At 50.5% G+C, this 16,811-nt stretch overlaps 1 protein-coding gene across 2 annotated transcripts; it reads right to left on the bottom strand.

The window, feature by feature from the left end:
• Positions 1-11,770: 11,770 nt before the first annotated feature.
• On the bottom strand, positions 11,771-13,485 carry CDKN1C (cyclin dependent kinase inhibitor 1C). Of its 2 annotated transcripts, none has more exons than XM_058846462.1 (3): positions 12,826-13,485; positions 12,619-12,736; positions 11,771-12,469 (listed from the first exon to the last, which is right to left on the bottom strand). In XM_058846462.1, the coding sequence occupies exons 1-3, from the start codon at positions 13,274-13,276 to the stop codon at positions 12,235-12,237; spliced, it is 804 nt and encodes a 267-aa protein (XP_058702445.1). In that variant the 5' UTR covers positions 13,277-13,485; the 3' UTR covers positions 11,771-12,234. The 2 variants fall into 2 exon arrangements, with proteins under 2 accessions (XP_058702445.1, XP_058702455.1); XM_058846472.1 differs by having other exon boundaries at positions 12,448-12,469; positions 12,610-12,736; positions 12,826-13,471.
• Positions 13,486-16,811: the final 3,326 nt, after the last annotated feature.

The following is a 16,811-nucleotide window of genomic DNA, read 5'->3' as shown; positions in this document are numbered from 1 at the left end:
GCCTGGGGACCCCCGCGTCCCCCCCGAGCACACGGTATGGGGGTGACCAACCCGGCCCGCGGCCCCGCTAGCCCACAGGCCCCGTGCGTGGGGACTCGTCTTTGCCTTTGGGATGGGGGTCCCCCGAAGCCACGGCTGTTTGCTCGCAGCGGGAGGCACCCGGTGCCGCTGCCTTGTGCCCTTGTGTCCAGGGCAGGATCGCGGCCTCCAGCCGGGCAACCCCTCCCGCAGGGGCTGGGCCCCCCCAAAACCCCGCAGCGGCAGCGGGCCGGGCGGCTGGAATCCATCCCTCCCCCCTCCCCAAAGCAGCCGAGCCACGAGTCTCCTGTCATTCAGCCTTCTGCCCGGCTGATCACTGTGAAAAGAGCCGCCCCGGTGACAGAAACACATGAATATTGACTGCAAACAAACCCCGGGGGAGCGGCACCTGGGGGGCTGCGAGCGCCGCTCCCCCCCTCAGCCCGCGGGGAGCGCGCTCACCTGCAGCGGGGCGCGGGCACGCGCGTGCATGTGCAGCCGTGCATGTGCAGCCGTGCAGCTCACACACAGCACACACGTGCGTGCCCAGCCCCGCAGGCCCGCCCAGCCGTGCCCGGCAGCCCCGGCCCGGCCCGGCCCGAGGGTCCGGCCGGCTGCAGCCCCCCCCGGCCGCTCCGGCCCCGCGTACCTGCCGGGGGAGCGGCAGCTGAGTCTATATGGCTGGTGGGTTATAATGGGGCTGTCCCCCGGGGGGGAGCACCATAAAAGAAACACGTTTCATTTACAAGTTTCCCCCAGCTGGCCCCCGACTTTAGTCCTTATTCCCTTTCTGGAGAGGGGATGGGGGGAGATGGCTTCCCCCCCGCCCTCCCTTTTCATGTATCTACCCCGGGCCAAAATCTTTGCTTTCACTTCCAAATCCTTAAGCTTTCTCAGTTTAAAGGCAGGAGTCATGGGGGAAGGGGGGGGATAGGAGACAAAAACTCTAACCCGCGCAGTTTTCCATTAATTTTGGGACCGTGGCATCCCCGATTGTCCCTTTCCTCTTTATCATCTCCATTTAAAAAAAAAATAAATAAAATTAATAATTGCTTTGGAAATCTATTTTGGAACAACCCTTCACCCCCCTCCCCTGGAATTAAATAAACAGCATCTGGAAGCCGATATACCACCAAATGCCCCCCTCTTTTTTTTTCTTCTTTTTTTTCTTTTTTTTTTTTTTTTTTTTTTATTTTTATTTTTATTTCTTCCCTATTGTTTCGGATTAGGGCTGTAAATAACGTGTCGGGTGCGTTTTATGGACGAGCCACGTTTCTAAGGTGTCCCCCCCGTTATCCCGTCAGAGCGGGCTGTAGGGTCGGGGGTGCAGGGGGCCAACTCCCCCCGCCAAGCCTCTATTAACAGCCTATTACTGCGGGTGGGGGCAGGGAAGGTGCAGATTTAAATGGCCTCTCCCCCCTCCCTTGAAAAGCAGACAATTTTGATGAGTGGGTTTTTGTCCGGATGGTTTGTAATGGTGCCTGTTTTGGGGTGTCCCGGGGGGTCCGGGAAGCTTTAATTCGCTCACAAAGGCTCATTTGCAGGTCAATGCCATGGCACACTCGCCTCTCCCCTTTGCCTAAATCTCCTTTTGTTCCCCATCGCCTGCTCCTCATGCCAGATGGCCGCGGAAAATGCTAATTTTCTCTTCCCCCCCCCCCCTTTTTTTCTTTTTTTTTTTTTCTTTTTTTCCTTTTTTTTTTTCCTTTTTTTTTTTTTTTTTTTTTTTTTTTTGCATTTAATTGCAGCCCTTTGCAGATGGGGGCTGCGGAGTGTGTGCTTCATTCAAATGAGGTTTGCTTTTTGGTTTCCAGGCACGTTTCTAAAAGTCCGATCTGAGTCAGGCAGGGATTAGCTTGACAGGGAAGTGATCAGATTAAAATCCGTGCATGAGCTCGGCCTCGTCCCTCCCTCCCTTTAAAGCTCTCCTCCTTCCCCGCCGCTTTCCTCCCAGGAAAAAGGCAAAATCTTCTCTTTCCTCAGCATCTTGCCATCGGAGGGGTCATAAGGCTGGCTTTGCCGTGAAAATAAATGTTTTCTCTCTTTTTCAAACTTTCTTTCAAAAGAGCAAGCCCTTGGTCTTTGAATTTGATCTTGATGGGAGGTGGGGAGTGGGTGCCAGCACAGGTCTGGGTCTGTGAGGGTGGGAATGGGGACTGCAGGGTACAGGAGGGCAGCCGCTGGCACCAGAGAGTGTAGAACCCTCCTGGGGGAACCCAGTTACCTCCAAACGTGTGGTGGGGACAGGACAGCCACCAAAAGCAGGTCGGCAAGAGATGCTGAGAGAGGTGTGCCCTCTTCTTCAGGGGTGTCACTTAGTTTTAGTAGGATGAACTTGTCCTCAAATGGAGTCTGGAACCTTTGAAATGCCTTTAAAATGCTCGCACTGAAATGCTTGGTCTCAACGAGGAAAAGAGTGCCAAAAGAGCAAAAGTGGGTTTTTTTCCTCGCCTTAAAGACAGCTACTCTGTGCCTGCAGCAGCTGCCCAAGATGAAGCCCGGAGCCCTTCTCATGCAGCCGGCTGCTGCTGCGTGGGGTAAACCCTGGGTCTGGGCTACTCCCTTTTGTGGGTATTTTGTGGGTACATGTAACTTGGGGGGAATGCTGCTCTTCTTCACCCAACGGCAGGGTGATTTTGGCCCCTGGGATAGGAGTGGGTTTGGCTCCTGAGTTTTCAGCCAGAAGAAGTCTTGACAAGACAGACAAGAATTTTAAGGCACTTCTACATTTTGGGTGGCACTGGGTTTGGAATTGTGCTCTGCAGCAAATCCCTCAGCAGTAGGAAAGGTCCAAGGATCTGTCCCAGTTGCCGGTGGGGTTGGATGTGCTTTAAGGCACTGCCAAGATTTCCAGATGGACCAAGGCTGGGGGTGTGCAGGGGCAGAGCTGTAGGATGGCTCAGAGTGAAATCAGAGGTGGCACCATCACGGAGTTGGAATAGCTTGACAGGTGAGCACTGAAATCTGGGCTCACAAAGGTACACAGTGGGAAAAGAAAACTAATGTCTGAAAAGTTTTAGAACTATTTAAAGGTGCAGACAAGCAAACTTAACAGACAGCTTATCATTTTCTGTGCAGTCACAAACCTACACTTGATTTTTCCCAAATTATTTGTTTTGTTACAGCAAGATGCTGACGTTTACTCACTGATGTTGAACCGTGGTGACCAACTGCATTGCTTGAGTTCTCCTTGGTTTTCTAGCTTAATTAAGGCCAGCCTGCAAACACTGATCCAGGTGTTATAAATGGCTGGCACAGACACCTGGATCTGTGTCTGCAGGCTGGGGGAGTAGCTCTGCAGCAGCAGTTGGCTGTCAATATGAATTATATATATGCATGTACACATATATGTATGTATGTATCACACATACACACACTTTGAATATTTGGGTTTTGAATTACCCATCTATTCTGATTTTTGGAGCTTAACACTCTTTAAAAAAAATCATTGTCATTTGTGACTGATTGTGCCGTAAAAGATAAACTACAGCTTCAGCTTTAGGACTTTTAGGTGTGAAGTAATTAAGTAGTGCCTTTGCCTACCAGGTAGGGTTCTGAAGGAAGGTGGGGAATGTGCATGCCATCTGCTTTTAGCCTCTTTCAGTGCTGGGAAGTCACAATTGATCTGTTAAAAATTAATTATTGCATTATTCTAATATTTCTTTATTATATTGTATTACCCTAATAATTCTATTATTTCTGATATTGCATTACACTAGTTTCTATAAATAGCTCGTTGTGAATGTATGGAAGCATTTCCATACATTTCCATGAATGTATGGGACCATTCTCTTCGGGTTAACTAGTAAAAATAAAAGCAAAATTACAGTAGGAAAAAATTTAACCCTAGTATCCCTTAAATCTTTAGTAATTGTTTATGTGTGTCTTTCTCTCTTACATTTGTGTTGGGGAGAGGCAAATCCCATATATTCTGGATTTTTAAGTTAGGTTTGTTTCTCTAAGAATTCAAGAACATTTATTTGCTTAAAGGCTTGCCAGTAAAAAGGCCCCAGGTCTAATCCCCTTTCTGCTACACACCAATGAAACTTAGGAAACTCTTTGACTATTGACTTTTTCACGTGGAAACTGATCTGCTCAAAGTGAAAAGAAACCATTTCTTGGAGGGGGGAAGAAAAAAACTCTGTGGAACTCTGTTTTGAAGAAGTCGTCGTCCTTGGCCTGTGGAGTAGCAGCAGAAGCAAAGGCTTTTTGATCCTCAGATTTGTAAACTTGTAGACATAATAATGCCATTTCTCTAGTGTTAGCAGGTGTCCTGTCTGGAAGTTGCTGCCTCAGCCTCCAGCAGAGCTGGGAATTAGAAAATTGTCTGTCTTTCCTGAACCGTGAAGTGCTGCTCTTAAATAAAGGCCAGGTCAGATGTTAAAGGGACATTCTTGTCTCCTGAAGCCGAAATAATCTACAGTCACGTCGAGAAATGAAGGCATCCTCCTCCCAAAATGGTCAATCTCTTTATCTCCCATTATATTCCGCAGGGTCAAGAAAAAGCCCCTTCCGTGCCGACATTTTGCAATATTTCTGCTAAGTCTGTAATTATTCCGGTTCTGCATAGCTGAATTTCAGGGAAATATGATAATTGGGAAAGTTTTATTCTCTTCCTTTTTCTTTTCCTCCCCCTCCGTCGTCCCCCCCCACCAATGTCCTTCATCTGATAGGAAGTTCATATATTGATTCTTCATATATAAAATCTGTATTTTCTCTCTGCTTGTTAAAAGCTTTTAAATGAAATTGGTATTATTATTATTTTTAACCTAGTGTGGTCAAAGAGAATTTTTGTACCAAGCCCTCGAAATCCTGCAGACAGGCACAAAAGCCAAACCAACAAGCACTTCTTTTAATTTGCAGCTAACTCCTTCTGATAAGGTGTCTTTGCCCGCTGTGTTTTATGGGTGTTTGCTAACAGCGATTGTTATGGAAATGACCCCCGAATCTCCTGTTGTATCCCCCCGCAGAGGTGGCCGCTGCTGCTCGGGGCTGTGCTGCGGAGCCGAGAGCAAACACGGACGGCTGCTTTTATTTTATTTACGCAGCAGAAAGGCTGTGCCTGGCCCTTGCTGCGGGGAGCGCCCAGCCCAGCAGTTGTGCTGGTGGGGAGAAAGCTGCGGGGTGTCCCCCCTCTCCCCCCTGCCCTGCCCCACCACTCATGGACTGGGAGCTGGAGGGGGAATGTGCAATTTGTCAGAGGAGCAGATTTTGCGTCAGGCAGGTGCCTTTTGCCACCTCAATTCAAAGGAAATGTGTGTTCCCCTGTAACGTCCAGGGAGCTGCTTTCCCTGGGTTCCTCGCTCGCGCTGCCTAGGGTGGTGTGGAAATCCTGTATGCTTTGGAGAAGAAAGGTGAGAGAGCCTAGGAAGGCAGAGGTATGGGCACCACTGCATCGGCTCTTACAGCTCTCCAAACAGAAAAGCATGGTCATAGGAACTCCTAAAAGCTTGCTTTTGGCATAAAAAGTTGGGCTTCGTCCTTTGAAGGGATATGTATCTGGAGTCCCTCAGTCAGCAGGAAAAAGAAACAGGTTTTGCTTCCTGATGTACAGAATAAAATAGAGAACCAGGGGCCAGTATTCCCAGTCCTGCTCGCTCATCTAGGTGAAAGAAAAACAAAATCAAAAACAAAAAAAAAAAAATCCAAAGCTTTTGGGATCAGCAGATGGAATGCTGTACTGCACCAGCAAAACTGAAGTGATGTTAACTAGATCCATGTTTGAAAACATCTTGACTGAAGGTCCTAAGAAAAGCTGGCTTTGCTAAACCAATTACCAAATGTATGAGAACAACTTAATTCGTGCTCATTGTTTTCCAGAATAAATTGCTCTAAACCTCAGTTCCCAGTAAGTCTAAGGCTGCTTGATGTGACCCAAACAGGGACTTTTCCTCAGAACTTTCATGTAAAACACATTCAGTGGTGGGATGTATTCTTGGGGATTTTGGTTTCATTTGTTGGTTTTTGAAGTGACGGGTTCGCACGTTTATTGCCATCAGCCCCTGCAGAGAACGGCGTGCAAGAGGAGCTGCGTGCTCGTGTTCCTCTAATCCAATATAACTCAAAACCAGCCCCAAACAAAGCATCTTCTGGCTCTGAAAAACTCTTCTCCTTCCCCCCACCTCATAGCCAGGCACAGAGGCGATTTCCTAGGCTCGTTGCGGCGTCAAGGACGGTGGAGACCACAGGCTGGGGTGGAGGGAGGAGCCCGGCAAGTGGTCAGCAGGGTGAGGGTGGGACTGGGGGGTGAAAAGCAGGGAATAAAAGATCTAGCTTGTCAAAGCTCAGGCAGCGATTTCTGTTAGTGCAGGGGCTTGGGGGGGGGAAAAAAAAAAAAAGTTTTTTAGGTTCTTATTGTAGTTTACATCCAAGAAATACTCTGGTGTGATTTGATGCGGAGCAGGCGAAGATGAGGGAAGACGGGGCCTTGGCTCTGCCCCCTTGTGTCTGTGCACGATGATAAAATCTTTTAATTAAATGATCGCATTGAGTGCACAGAGAGAACGGTGCTCGCTTTAATGAGCAGTTGCTCAATTTTGTTTTTCTCGACGTTCAATGGACGGAGCTAACGTCTTATTAACTGGGCACTATTCAAACCCTGCTCAAAGACATTATTAATGTCCCCACCAGATTTATACAGTGCTGCTCACGGCAGTAACCCAGCGCTTTCCAAACATTAATGGATCAAAATATAAGTGATGAGTGTTACTATCCCCGTTTAACGATGGGGAGACAAATAAAAAGAGATGGGAGCTAATAATTAATTTGGAGTGTTGGTCCAAGGTACCCCATGGCTGCAGCTTTTCAAACCATGAGCTTAGTCTGGCCAAAACCACATGCAGAGCCAGGGACTGTGACCCTGGCTTGCAGCTGTGGATGCTCAGCACTTTCACAAGTCAGAGCCCAGCAGTTCGTATCAGCTGCCCAACAAACCTGGGCACAATTAGTGGCTGCTTATGAAAACTTGAAGCACCTGGCCCTGTACTGCACAAAGCCTCTGTTGCAGGAACAGGTCAGGAGGAGCCAACTGTTCTCTGGAGAATAAAAGCCTACATTCAAGTGTTGGCATTGGATTAAAGATGAAAGCATCCTTTAGCCTCTTGCTTTGCTTTCTCTGGCAGGAGTTTATCCAGAAGTTTTACCTTTGCTGTATGGCCCAGATTCATTCTGTGAGGTAAAGCGCTGGGTAAATTGCTTACTGTGTGTCCTGGGAGAAAAATGGTGTGCGTGGCTGTGAAAATGCACTGGGAGCAAAAGATCTGGGTTGAAATTGTACAGACACCTTGGGCATCTCCAAAACTTGAGGGTTTTTTTCCCAATCCTCCTTCTCTGTGTAATACAGGTGTAATGTGTATGACAGGGGGTATCAAGTAGGCTAAAGAAATTCCGGTAGGGGACAGTGAGTAGTCTTGCGATGATGTGAATGAAACCTGCTGACTCCTCAGCAGGTCTGGAGCAGTTTTAGATCCCACACTGACCTGGGACACAGGAACAGAAAAGAGGAGATTATTGTTAGTACCCATCAGTAAATTACTTGAGGAGAGGGATAAGGTGTTACTGGATGAGTTTCATGGGTGTTTGCTGACAGCAGAGATGTATTGGGGCCAGGCAGCCTCTGAAGGAATGTACAGGGTATAAATGTTGTGTCCTGTTCCCTTCTCTCCCTTCCTTAGTGCACACCAGTAGAATTTTGTGTCCTCTGCCCAGCCTCTTCCAGTGTACCCCAGCCATACTTCTGCTCCACCCATGCCTTGTTATCCCCATCCTAGGTTTCTTCTGGAGCTGCCTCCCCATCCTCCTGTTCCCTCCTCCTGATCCCCATCCTGTAGACTGGGGCTCACATGACTGACACCACAGATACAGATGTGAGACCACTGGTTTTCTTGGGGCAGAGGCTTGGCCATGTGGATTGGAGAAAGTGGATCTGAGATTTAGTTTTTTCTGTGTCTAAAAGATTTCTATTTTTTTTTGTCTCAGCAGGGCCTGTTTCAGGGCTCTTACATTCTGTACAGCTCATCTAACTGTTTTGGCATCTTTCATTCTCTTTTTTCCCCAAAAAAACTGTTTCAACCAAGGTTTCTTGGAAACACATGGCTAAAAATCCCCCTTGGTTTAAAAAAAAAAACCAGAATAAACCAAAACATGAAGAACTTTCCACTGGGTATTTCACCACACTGAAAAGAGGTTGTGTGGTCTTCAGTATTAGATACTATGTGTGTGGGGAGAAGATACTTGATTCTTCTCCATCCTCTGAGAGTCAGATACAATGCCATCCCTTCATCTTAGGTGAAGACTTTTGGTTTGTGTTTTGGCTCACTCTGTTCCAAAAATAAATGTTAAGAGTAACATTTCTAAGCAGGTACAGTAGGGGAAGATATTGGAAAACCATTTTAATTGTATCCTGTAACAATAGGTGACAATATAGCTGAAAAAAACCCTGTTCCCTGATGAATTATTTTATGCTCCCTGTTTAGTTATTTCTTGTCTATATATATGTTTGTATAAATGCTACTACTCTTCATATCTGTCTCTCTGGTTTAAAATGGTCAATCCAATTTGTGTCTCTCTTTGTGGATCCTTCAGATGAATCTCCCTGTGCAGCTATCCTACCAAGCAATCACAACTCATGGCAAATGAATTTTTTATTTCTGTATCAAAACATAAGAAATTAATCTTTAAAAATGATGGTGGTTTTTTTTTTTTTCCCAGCCTGTTACATACACCTCCTGCTCATTAGCAACAAATATTTGCTGAAGAAATGGAAAGCAGCTTTCTGTTTATTTTAAGTGATAATAGAACAAGTTTTGGCCCAGAAAGAAAAGTTGTGGCTAGGAAGGAGAATGATTCCCAGTGTCAACCATATGTTGCATTCATCTAACTGAAGTGGCTTAATTACTGGTGGATGTTGCTGAGCTCATAAAGATACCTTTTTGCCAAGATTGTTTGCTGATAATTGCATTCCCTAAAAAAAAATTAAAAAAAAAAAAAATCTGAAAAACTTCCTCCCGCCAAGTTTCCCTTCCAGCCTTTCTTCAGCACCCTTTCCCTTTAGGTGCCTACCACCATTCACATCGAGAGATGCTTGTATGAAAAATTTCAGGAGGTCCAGTATTGGTAATGCTCCTGTCTTGGTCTCTAGGGGCAGGGAGGAACTGCAGTAGCCATGCTCCAAATGCACGGCTCCGCTCCTTGGGAGAGGGAGCGGTGGTGATTTTGGAGTAGATTATTCCTCTAATTGCATAGCTGATTTCAGTCTGGGATTAAGGCAGCTCAAATAATGACCTGACTTTTTGTAGCTGTAATGAGTAGCAAGCTCAGTCCTTCAAGACCCCTGATATTTTGAATCCTTTCCAAAAATATTCCTGTCGTCAAATCCAAAGTGGAATTCGGGATTTAGCGCTAAGGGGTAAGTGGGCTGGCGGTAACAACCGGCAGCCTCCCTCCGCTTCTGCCTATGCATTCTCATGATAAAGGGCACTTTAAAGCCCCTCTGACAATGAATGAGTCCTAGTTAAATATTTCAAGAACTTCTTTACATGGTTTCCTCTGATGCATGTACTGTTGAGACATCTGTCTTCCGTACTAATAAAGTAGTCTAGATCTAAAATGAACTTCATTGGATTGCTTTGAAACTATAGGCACATATGGTTCATAATTAGCTGGATATCTCTTATAGTTAAATGATTTTTTTTTCTCTCTCTCTCTCTCTGTCGCCCATTCGCATCAATAATAGAAGCAAACAAAGTTCCAATTGTTCCCTGTTGCGGGACATTATGTGCCTGAATAAATGGATGTTGGCTGTGTCTACATGGATTTGCCATATGGCTACAAAGGCCGAAAGAATAGGGGCAGTGTGCTTTGTGCCGGGGCGCGGAGGGCCGGCCGGGCTGGGTGGGGCAGGGCGCGGGGGCGGCCGCACACCTTCCCGCACCCCCGGGCCCTGCAGGGGGCTGCGGGACGGGGCCCTCCCTCCCTGCTGCGGCTGCAGGCTCCGCCCGGGCACTGCCCGGGAGCTGCGATTGTTTGCTTTAGAGCCCCGTGCCTAAACTGTCCCCGCGGTGAGGGCTTTCCTCCTGAGCCAGGCTGGGCACACCTCGTGGCTCCTCCGGCCGAGGTATTTGGGAGCTCGGAGCAGGGATCTTTCATTGCAAAAAGTCCTATTATTAGTTGCGGGCTGGGACAATGGAGGTCCCAAAGGCACCTGCTTTCATGAAAGCGAGAGAAAAGCCCATAAATCCTGGAGGATCCAGCTGCCTCACTCCGGGTATTGTTGGCTTTCATAAGGAAAGGGAAAAGCTATTTTTCTTTTCAAAGGGGGGGAAAATCGTATTGAGTCAGCGGCCACTGATGCGGGCGTGTAAAATAATCCCGTTCTGATTAAGCGATCATGGAGCTGGAGGTAATCAATGTTACTTTTACAGCCAGGAGCGTTTGGCGGCCGTGACAGCGGGGGGAGAAAAGGGAGGGGGGAGGGCAGAGAGGAACGCTGTGAGGGGGGAAGGCGATGCGGGTAAACCTTGAGCCTCATTCACCCTGAACCTCATTCTCTCAGCTCCCTCCCCCCTCCGTGGAAGTGTATCCGACAGAGATCAGAAAGCCAGGGAGTGACGCCCTCTTGGTCCACCCCAGCTTCTGGGTCCAGTGTGGGGGTGCAGCATTTCAGAGGTGCAGAGTTGGGGAGTGCACTCGGAAAGGCATAAATCAGTCCAGTCAGTACCCACGTCCTGGTCCTCCTCCCCATCTGCACTCTCCAGCATGCCAACCCTGCACCACCTGCAGCCAGCACCAGCCCTGGGCTGTCTGTCCCCCTTTCCCGGTCAGCGCAGGGTTGGGATACAGAGCAGGGCGTGTGCCCCGACCCCAAGGGGGCTGCGTGCAGATCCCATGGCTTTAACCTGCCCCCAGGTGATGCTGCAAAGTGCTGCTGCTGCGCGCTTGTGACAGCACTGCCACCGAAACACTATCAAAATGCTGGCTCGTGGGAGGGTTTGTTTCGTGTGAGTGTTGTTTCGCTTTTTACGTCTTTTAGGGGGAGCTGAAACTGCTGCCTTTCCCAGAACTGTTGTTTGTCCTGTAAATCATTGCTGGGCAAGAGGTACCAGGAAGTGCCTTCCTGCAGTAGCCAGGGCTTTGGGCTCCAGGCTGGGGAGTCAGGGCCCGCGGCCGAAAGAGGGGGAGGGGGGAAGGTTTGCACAGCCACGACAGAGGCGTTCCCCCCGTGCTGAGCCCGCTGAGGAGCACGGCCCGCACGCCCCAGTCACCCCCCGAGGCTGTCCCCAACAGAGGCAGGCAGCGGCCCCAGCCACCATGTGGTGAGCGGGGGCAGCCCCGGCCCCGCCGGGCCCCTCGAGGGGCGCAGCTCCAGTCTCCGGGAGAAAGGGTGAGCTGTGAAAAGTAACCATTACAACGTGCCGAAAGCCCCAAGTCAGGGTGTGATGAAGGGCGTGTGCTCCCCTCGCGCTTGGTTAACTCCGGCAGTACTCAGGAGTTTGAACTTGTTTTTAAGGGAAGAAGCCCTCCTTTCCCCTCCGAACCACACGCCCACTTTCCGCGGCGGGGCGCTGGCGGGGGAAAGCGCCCTCCCCGTGGCGGGGTCGTGCTCCGGGGGTAGCCGGGGCCCCGCGGCCGGGGAGGACCCCTCCACCGAGAGACTCAGAGCTGGGCTGGGCTCCCCCGCCCAAGCCGCCGGGGCTGTCCCCGCCACCCCCCTCCCCCCGGACTTCCCCTCCAGCACACACCAAAGAGGCTTGTGGCCGTTTCCTGACTTTTATTTAATTTTATTATTGAAGTTGTAGCATTATTTGCGATGGCAGTGGTACAGACCGGCTCAGGATCCATTGAAACAGATTTGTCTTCAAGTAAAGTCTAAAAAATATTTTGATTTATAGCTACATCTTGTGAATGCAAAAAAAAAAAAAAATCCACTATAAAAATAAATTTACATTTTGTGAATAACAAAAGCAAATATAGTGCCCTTTGGCTTAACCAAAAGAAAAAAAAAAACAAGACTATTGGATGTCAAACTTATCCACGTTTCTGACATAAATAGAAAATATAAGTTAGTATAACTCTTAAAAAAGTTTTGTACAAATATACACTTGTTTTTTTCGTTTTTCCTTTTTTTTTTTTTTTTTTTTGCACTGAGAGCTCAGCAGAGATTAAACATTTCTTATAAATGACTTTTAAAGCTTTACACTTCTGGCCAGTGTACTCATATTAGGCATAATACATTTCTATACAGAACGTCATACATTGCACTGTTGTACGATAACACTGCTCCGTGCGCGGCCGGCGCTGCGGCTCCGCTCCGGTTCCCGCTCCGGCTCCCGCTGCCGGGCGGGCGCGGGGGGGTCCCGGCTCGCCGCTCCGCCCGCCCCGGCCCCCCGCGCCTCCGGGGCGTCGTGCCTCCCGGGGCGGCGCGCCTCTCCCGTGGGTGCAGTAGTGCAAAAGTCTGCAGAAGAACAAAAAGGGGGAGGGGGGGGGGAATAAGCAGGGGGAAAAAAAATTGGTCGTGGTATAGGAAGTAAGCAGAAGAGCGCCGGCCAAAGAAAACGCCCGGACGCCTTCGTCCGCTCCAGGGGCGCGTCTCACCTGGCTCACCGGAGCCGCTTGCGGGGCGTCTGCTCAGCCGGCACGGCGGCGGGGGACGGCGGGCAGCCGGCGGGGCGCTCCGCCGCCGCCTTCGGCTCTGCCGGCCTTTTTCTCCTCGCGAAGAAATCTGGATGGGGGACGGAGAGGAAGGAGGGGTCCGTCAGCCGCTGCGGCGGGACGCCCCCCGTCCCCCGCGCCCCCCGGCTCCCCACGCACCTGTGATGCGGGCGGTCGGGCCCCTGCGGCGGAGCCGCATGCCGCGGCGGCGGGGCGCGGCGCGGTTCTCCCGGCTCAGGCGCCCCCCGGGCCCCTTGCCGGCCGCGGGCGGCGGCGGCGGCGAAGGGGGCGCCCGGAGGAGGGGGACGCGGCACCGTCCCACCTGCAGAGTCTCCCGGTAGAAAGCGGGCACGGCGCCGGCCTCCACCTCCTCCCAGCGCAGGCGGCCGGGCCCCGGCAGCGGCGTGTCGGTTTGGAAGTTGTAGTCCCAGCGGCGCTGGTCGTCCTCCCCCATCTCCCGCAGGCGCTCCCGCAGTTCCCGGCCCAGCTCCTCGTGGTCCACCGGCCCGAAGAGGCTCCTGCAGACGGGGCTGCGGCCGTGCCCGGCCAGGGCTCGCCGGGCCGAGAGACGCTCCAGGGCGGCGGCGCCGGAGAGGTGCACGTTGGACATCGCCGCCGGGCAGGACGCGGCGGGCCGGGAAGGCGTGGATGCCCCCCCCCGCCGCTCCTCTCCTCCCGTCCCGTCCGCTCGCTCCCTCACTCTCACACCGGCCCTGGCTCCCGCCTTTGAACCCCTGCCCTCGGCCGCTGCCTTTTAAACCCCGCTCCCCCGCGAGTGCGAGCAAAACACCATTAGCATAATAGTGTTTCCCTGCCGCCGGCCCGCCGCGATTGGCGGGCGCCCCCCCCGCCGCCCCCCGGCCCCCGGCGGCAGCGCTCCTGCCCGCGCCCTCCATTGGCTGCGCCGGGCTGCGCCGCTCCGCCGCCGGCCGCATTGGCCCGCACCGGCCCGGCCCGGCCCCGCCGCGGACCGGGGGGGCGGCCCCGGCGCTGGCCCGGCCCCGGAGGGCGGCCGCCCCGCTCCCCGCCCGCTGCCGGCCCCGCTGCCTTTGTCTGCCGCCGGTCGCAGCTCCGCCGCCGCTTCCAAGCCGGCGACTTTCGGGGTTGTTTTTTTTCCCCCCCGCTCGGTGTTGCCTTTTCCGCGTGAAGGGTGCGTGTGGGAGTGTTTTTACTATTATTTTTACTATTATTTTTACTATTATTTTGTTTGGGATTTTCTTTTTCTCCTCGAGGAGTGTCGCCAGTTTTTTCAGCATCCGTGGAACGCGGGGACTTGGGGCGGGGGAGGTGATGCATGTTGAGGAAAACGGGATCGTTTCTGGCTCGGGGAGTTTTATTACACTGCTGCAAAACAAAGCGAGATGCTTGCAGATTTCAAAACAAGCTGAAGGCTATTTTTAAAAATAGGGCTTCTCAGCTGCATGGAAGTAATAACTTGCAGGCTGAGTGAATAGAAGTACATGAAAACCACAGCATTTTCCTCTCCTGACTTTAAAACCCACATAATACGTGTTTGTTCACTGCAGATGAACTAATCTCGCTATTGTGTTGCCAGGGATCAGCTGGCTTGTGCTTTACATTTTCTGCAGGTCACTGCAATCATTGCCTTTTGTTGTTTTGGGATGGAGGAGTATGAAAGGAAAAGAAGGGGGAGCATAATTGACACTGTGCTAAAATTGGTCCCAGAGCATCATCACAGTGTTGATGCGTGTCTCAGAGGGTCATCATGGCAATGATTTGTTCATCTGCAGACAACGAGGGGAAAGATGAACCTCTTTCATGTAGCGTGTTTGGGGACCCACTCACTCCTCATGTCCCTATGGCTTTTGCCTTTGGGAAGTTCAAACCCAAAGACAAAAGAGGCAAAGACAACTTGGATTGTTTTATCCCTTAGAGGGAAGAAAATTAATATAAATTCCTAGGATGTGCTGGCTCTGCAGAGACTGCCCCAGATGCTGGCTTGCTGCAGGGCTGGAGGGGTTGCAGCTTTCGGCCCCTTAGGCCTTAGGGTGTCCACAGGTAGGTCTGCTTCAAGAAGAGGGGCATTTGTCTTTGCATCCCTGGAAAGGCCTTGCCAGGTGCACCAAAGTAATTCCGTGGTGTTTCCACATTCATCCACCCCATCACTGCTGGGGACCATCACTCCCACACTTGCCGTGCCAGTGAGGAGCCTTGTGGCAGCTGGGACAGCCCCCTGCCACCTCCCAGGCATCTTCAGTGGTGCTTCCAAAGTCTGCCTGCACCAGCAGGTACCAGCAGTGCCCATGGGTTTGGACTCATGGAGCCAGGGTTGGCTGCTGCTGGCAAAGAGAATGTTGGAGCCTGGCTCACTGCACAGGAAAGATCTATCCGTGCTTAGGCTGCTGAGCAGTGAGATGCCATGACAGGTTTGATCTGAAGTAATTTCCTGATGTTTGTGGGAGGGCAGGTGGAGTGCTCAGTAGGAAGCATCTGTAGGTTGGTGGTTAAGAGAAGAGGATGCAGCAAGTGCCTTCAGGATGCAGATCCCCTACTTGTTTCGTGGGCAGAAGATTTTGCTGGCCAGTGATACACACAAACCACTTGCATTTCACTTATGGTGATAACACTGGTGTTTTAAGAAATGTGAAGACATTTTTATTTTAAAGATGCCTGTTCATATGTTACGTTCTTAAGAGCCATTCTCAGTTTCTCAGGTGAGCTGGACAACCAGCCCATGTGGCTGCTTTCAGTGAATATTACCCCACTGTCCTTTCTGTCCCAAAGTGCCCCTTCAAGATGGCCATATGGAGGTCTCTTGGCCCCAAGGATATAATTTAGGAACAGGTCATGAAAAGTTCCTCATCACTAAGAGCACATCGTCTTAAAAAGCAGGACAACATCAGTTAGGCATGGGTTCAGCCAGGAGAGAAGGTATGGTTCAAGCTGGGATGGTTGGAGAACATGGGAACGTGGCACAGTGTTCACCTGGGGACTTCTCTCACCAGCCATCAAACGCATTTCTTGGGATATAGGTTGGGGTGGTTTTAGGAATAAATGTGCTATGCAGAGAAAACACTCTGAGTTCCCCAAGAAACTTGCTGGAAAAGTGCCCTCTATTCAAGACTTGAGTCAAAAGGCAATGGCCAGGCCCCTGCAGACAGGAGCTCTTTGTGAGCAGTCCTTGTGAACCTGCTGCCGTCCTTCCCTCTGTGCTGGCCAGGCCAGAGACCGCCTTTCCTGTATTCTGCCTCCTCGATTTTAGGTATTCATGCCATGAAAGCTGAACGAGCAAGATGTGGGTGTGCCCTCTGCAAAATCCACGCAGTTGTCCTTCCAAACCCTTTCCAGAGGTTAGCCAATATTTACGCAGTGCTTGAGGGACGCAAGGAATGACGGTTTCAATGTTCAGGAGCTGCCTTGTGTTTGAGGCCACTTCACCTTCCAGCTCACCTGGGAGGTAAAGCAGCCTCAGGTTTGAGATTACCACCCCTGTTTTTTTAGTTCAGCTTCCTCACTAGCATGCTCCCTAATGCTTTGACTGGACTTTTTTTTTTGGTCCCACCATACATTTAGCTTTTAAGGTGGTGGTGACAGTCCTGGCCACTTTGTGCTCACAAGTTGCCAGTTCTAGCACTGTCTGTTTTTCCTTTTTTGTGTGGAGATAGAGAGCATCCAGCCCATTTGAGGAGGAAGTACTATATGCACAGAGAGATGTTTTTAATTTAGTGTATCTGTGAACTCTCAGGCCAGAGGGGTAGGTTATGATCCTCTAAACCAGCAATTTGCCTAACATGAGCCACAAAATCTTACCCAAGAGCTCCTACCACCAAGCCTATTAACTTCTTTAGAAATTCCTGCTCCAGAACACTGAACAGAGTAATTACTGCTATGGTTAGAACAATGCCCCATAAGAATGAAACATTTTTGCTCAAAGTATCCAAGTCATATCTGCTTAAGTCAGGAAAAATAATGACTTTAACTAGTGTGTATTCCTGCTGGCTGCTTTGTTTCAAAAGGGGGAGGGGAGGGAAAAGCAAACTCCTTTATGGCCTGTGCATCATTGCACAGGGATTGCAATTGCAGGAGGTTTATTGCATTTGACTATTTCTGTTTGGAAAGGGTCCAGGCTGACTGTCAGAGCTGAGCCTGATGTCTTGGCAGATAAGGGAAGTCCTTGCACTGTA

The sequence above is a fragment of the Poecile atricapillus genome, chromosome 1, assembly GCF_030490865.1.
Source record: "Poecile atricapillus isolate bPoeAtr1 chromosome 1, bPoeAtr1.hap1, whole genome shotgun sequence".
Taxonomy (NCBI): domain Eukaryota; kingdom Metazoa; phylum Chordata; class Aves; order Passeriformes; family Paridae; genus Poecile; species Poecile atricapillus.
Note: the sequence above shows the minus strand (reverse complement) of the source record. Positions and strands in the feature narration are given on the sequence as shown.

Bases quoted from the DNA above. Each gene is read 5' to 3' on its own strand.
- CDKN1C (XM_058846462.1), bottom strand. From the start codon at position 13,276: ATGTCCAACGTGCACCTCTCCGGCGCCGCCGCCCTGGAGCGTCTCTCG. The intron at 12,737-12,825 runs GTGCGTGGGGAG...TCCCCCATCCAG, and splicing joins CCCGACCGCCCGCATCACAG to ATTTCTTCGCGAGGAGAAAA. The intron at 12,470-12,618 runs GTGAGCCAGGTG...GTTCTTCTGCAG, and splicing joins ACGCCCCGCAAGCGGCTCCG to ACTTTTGCACTACTGCACCC.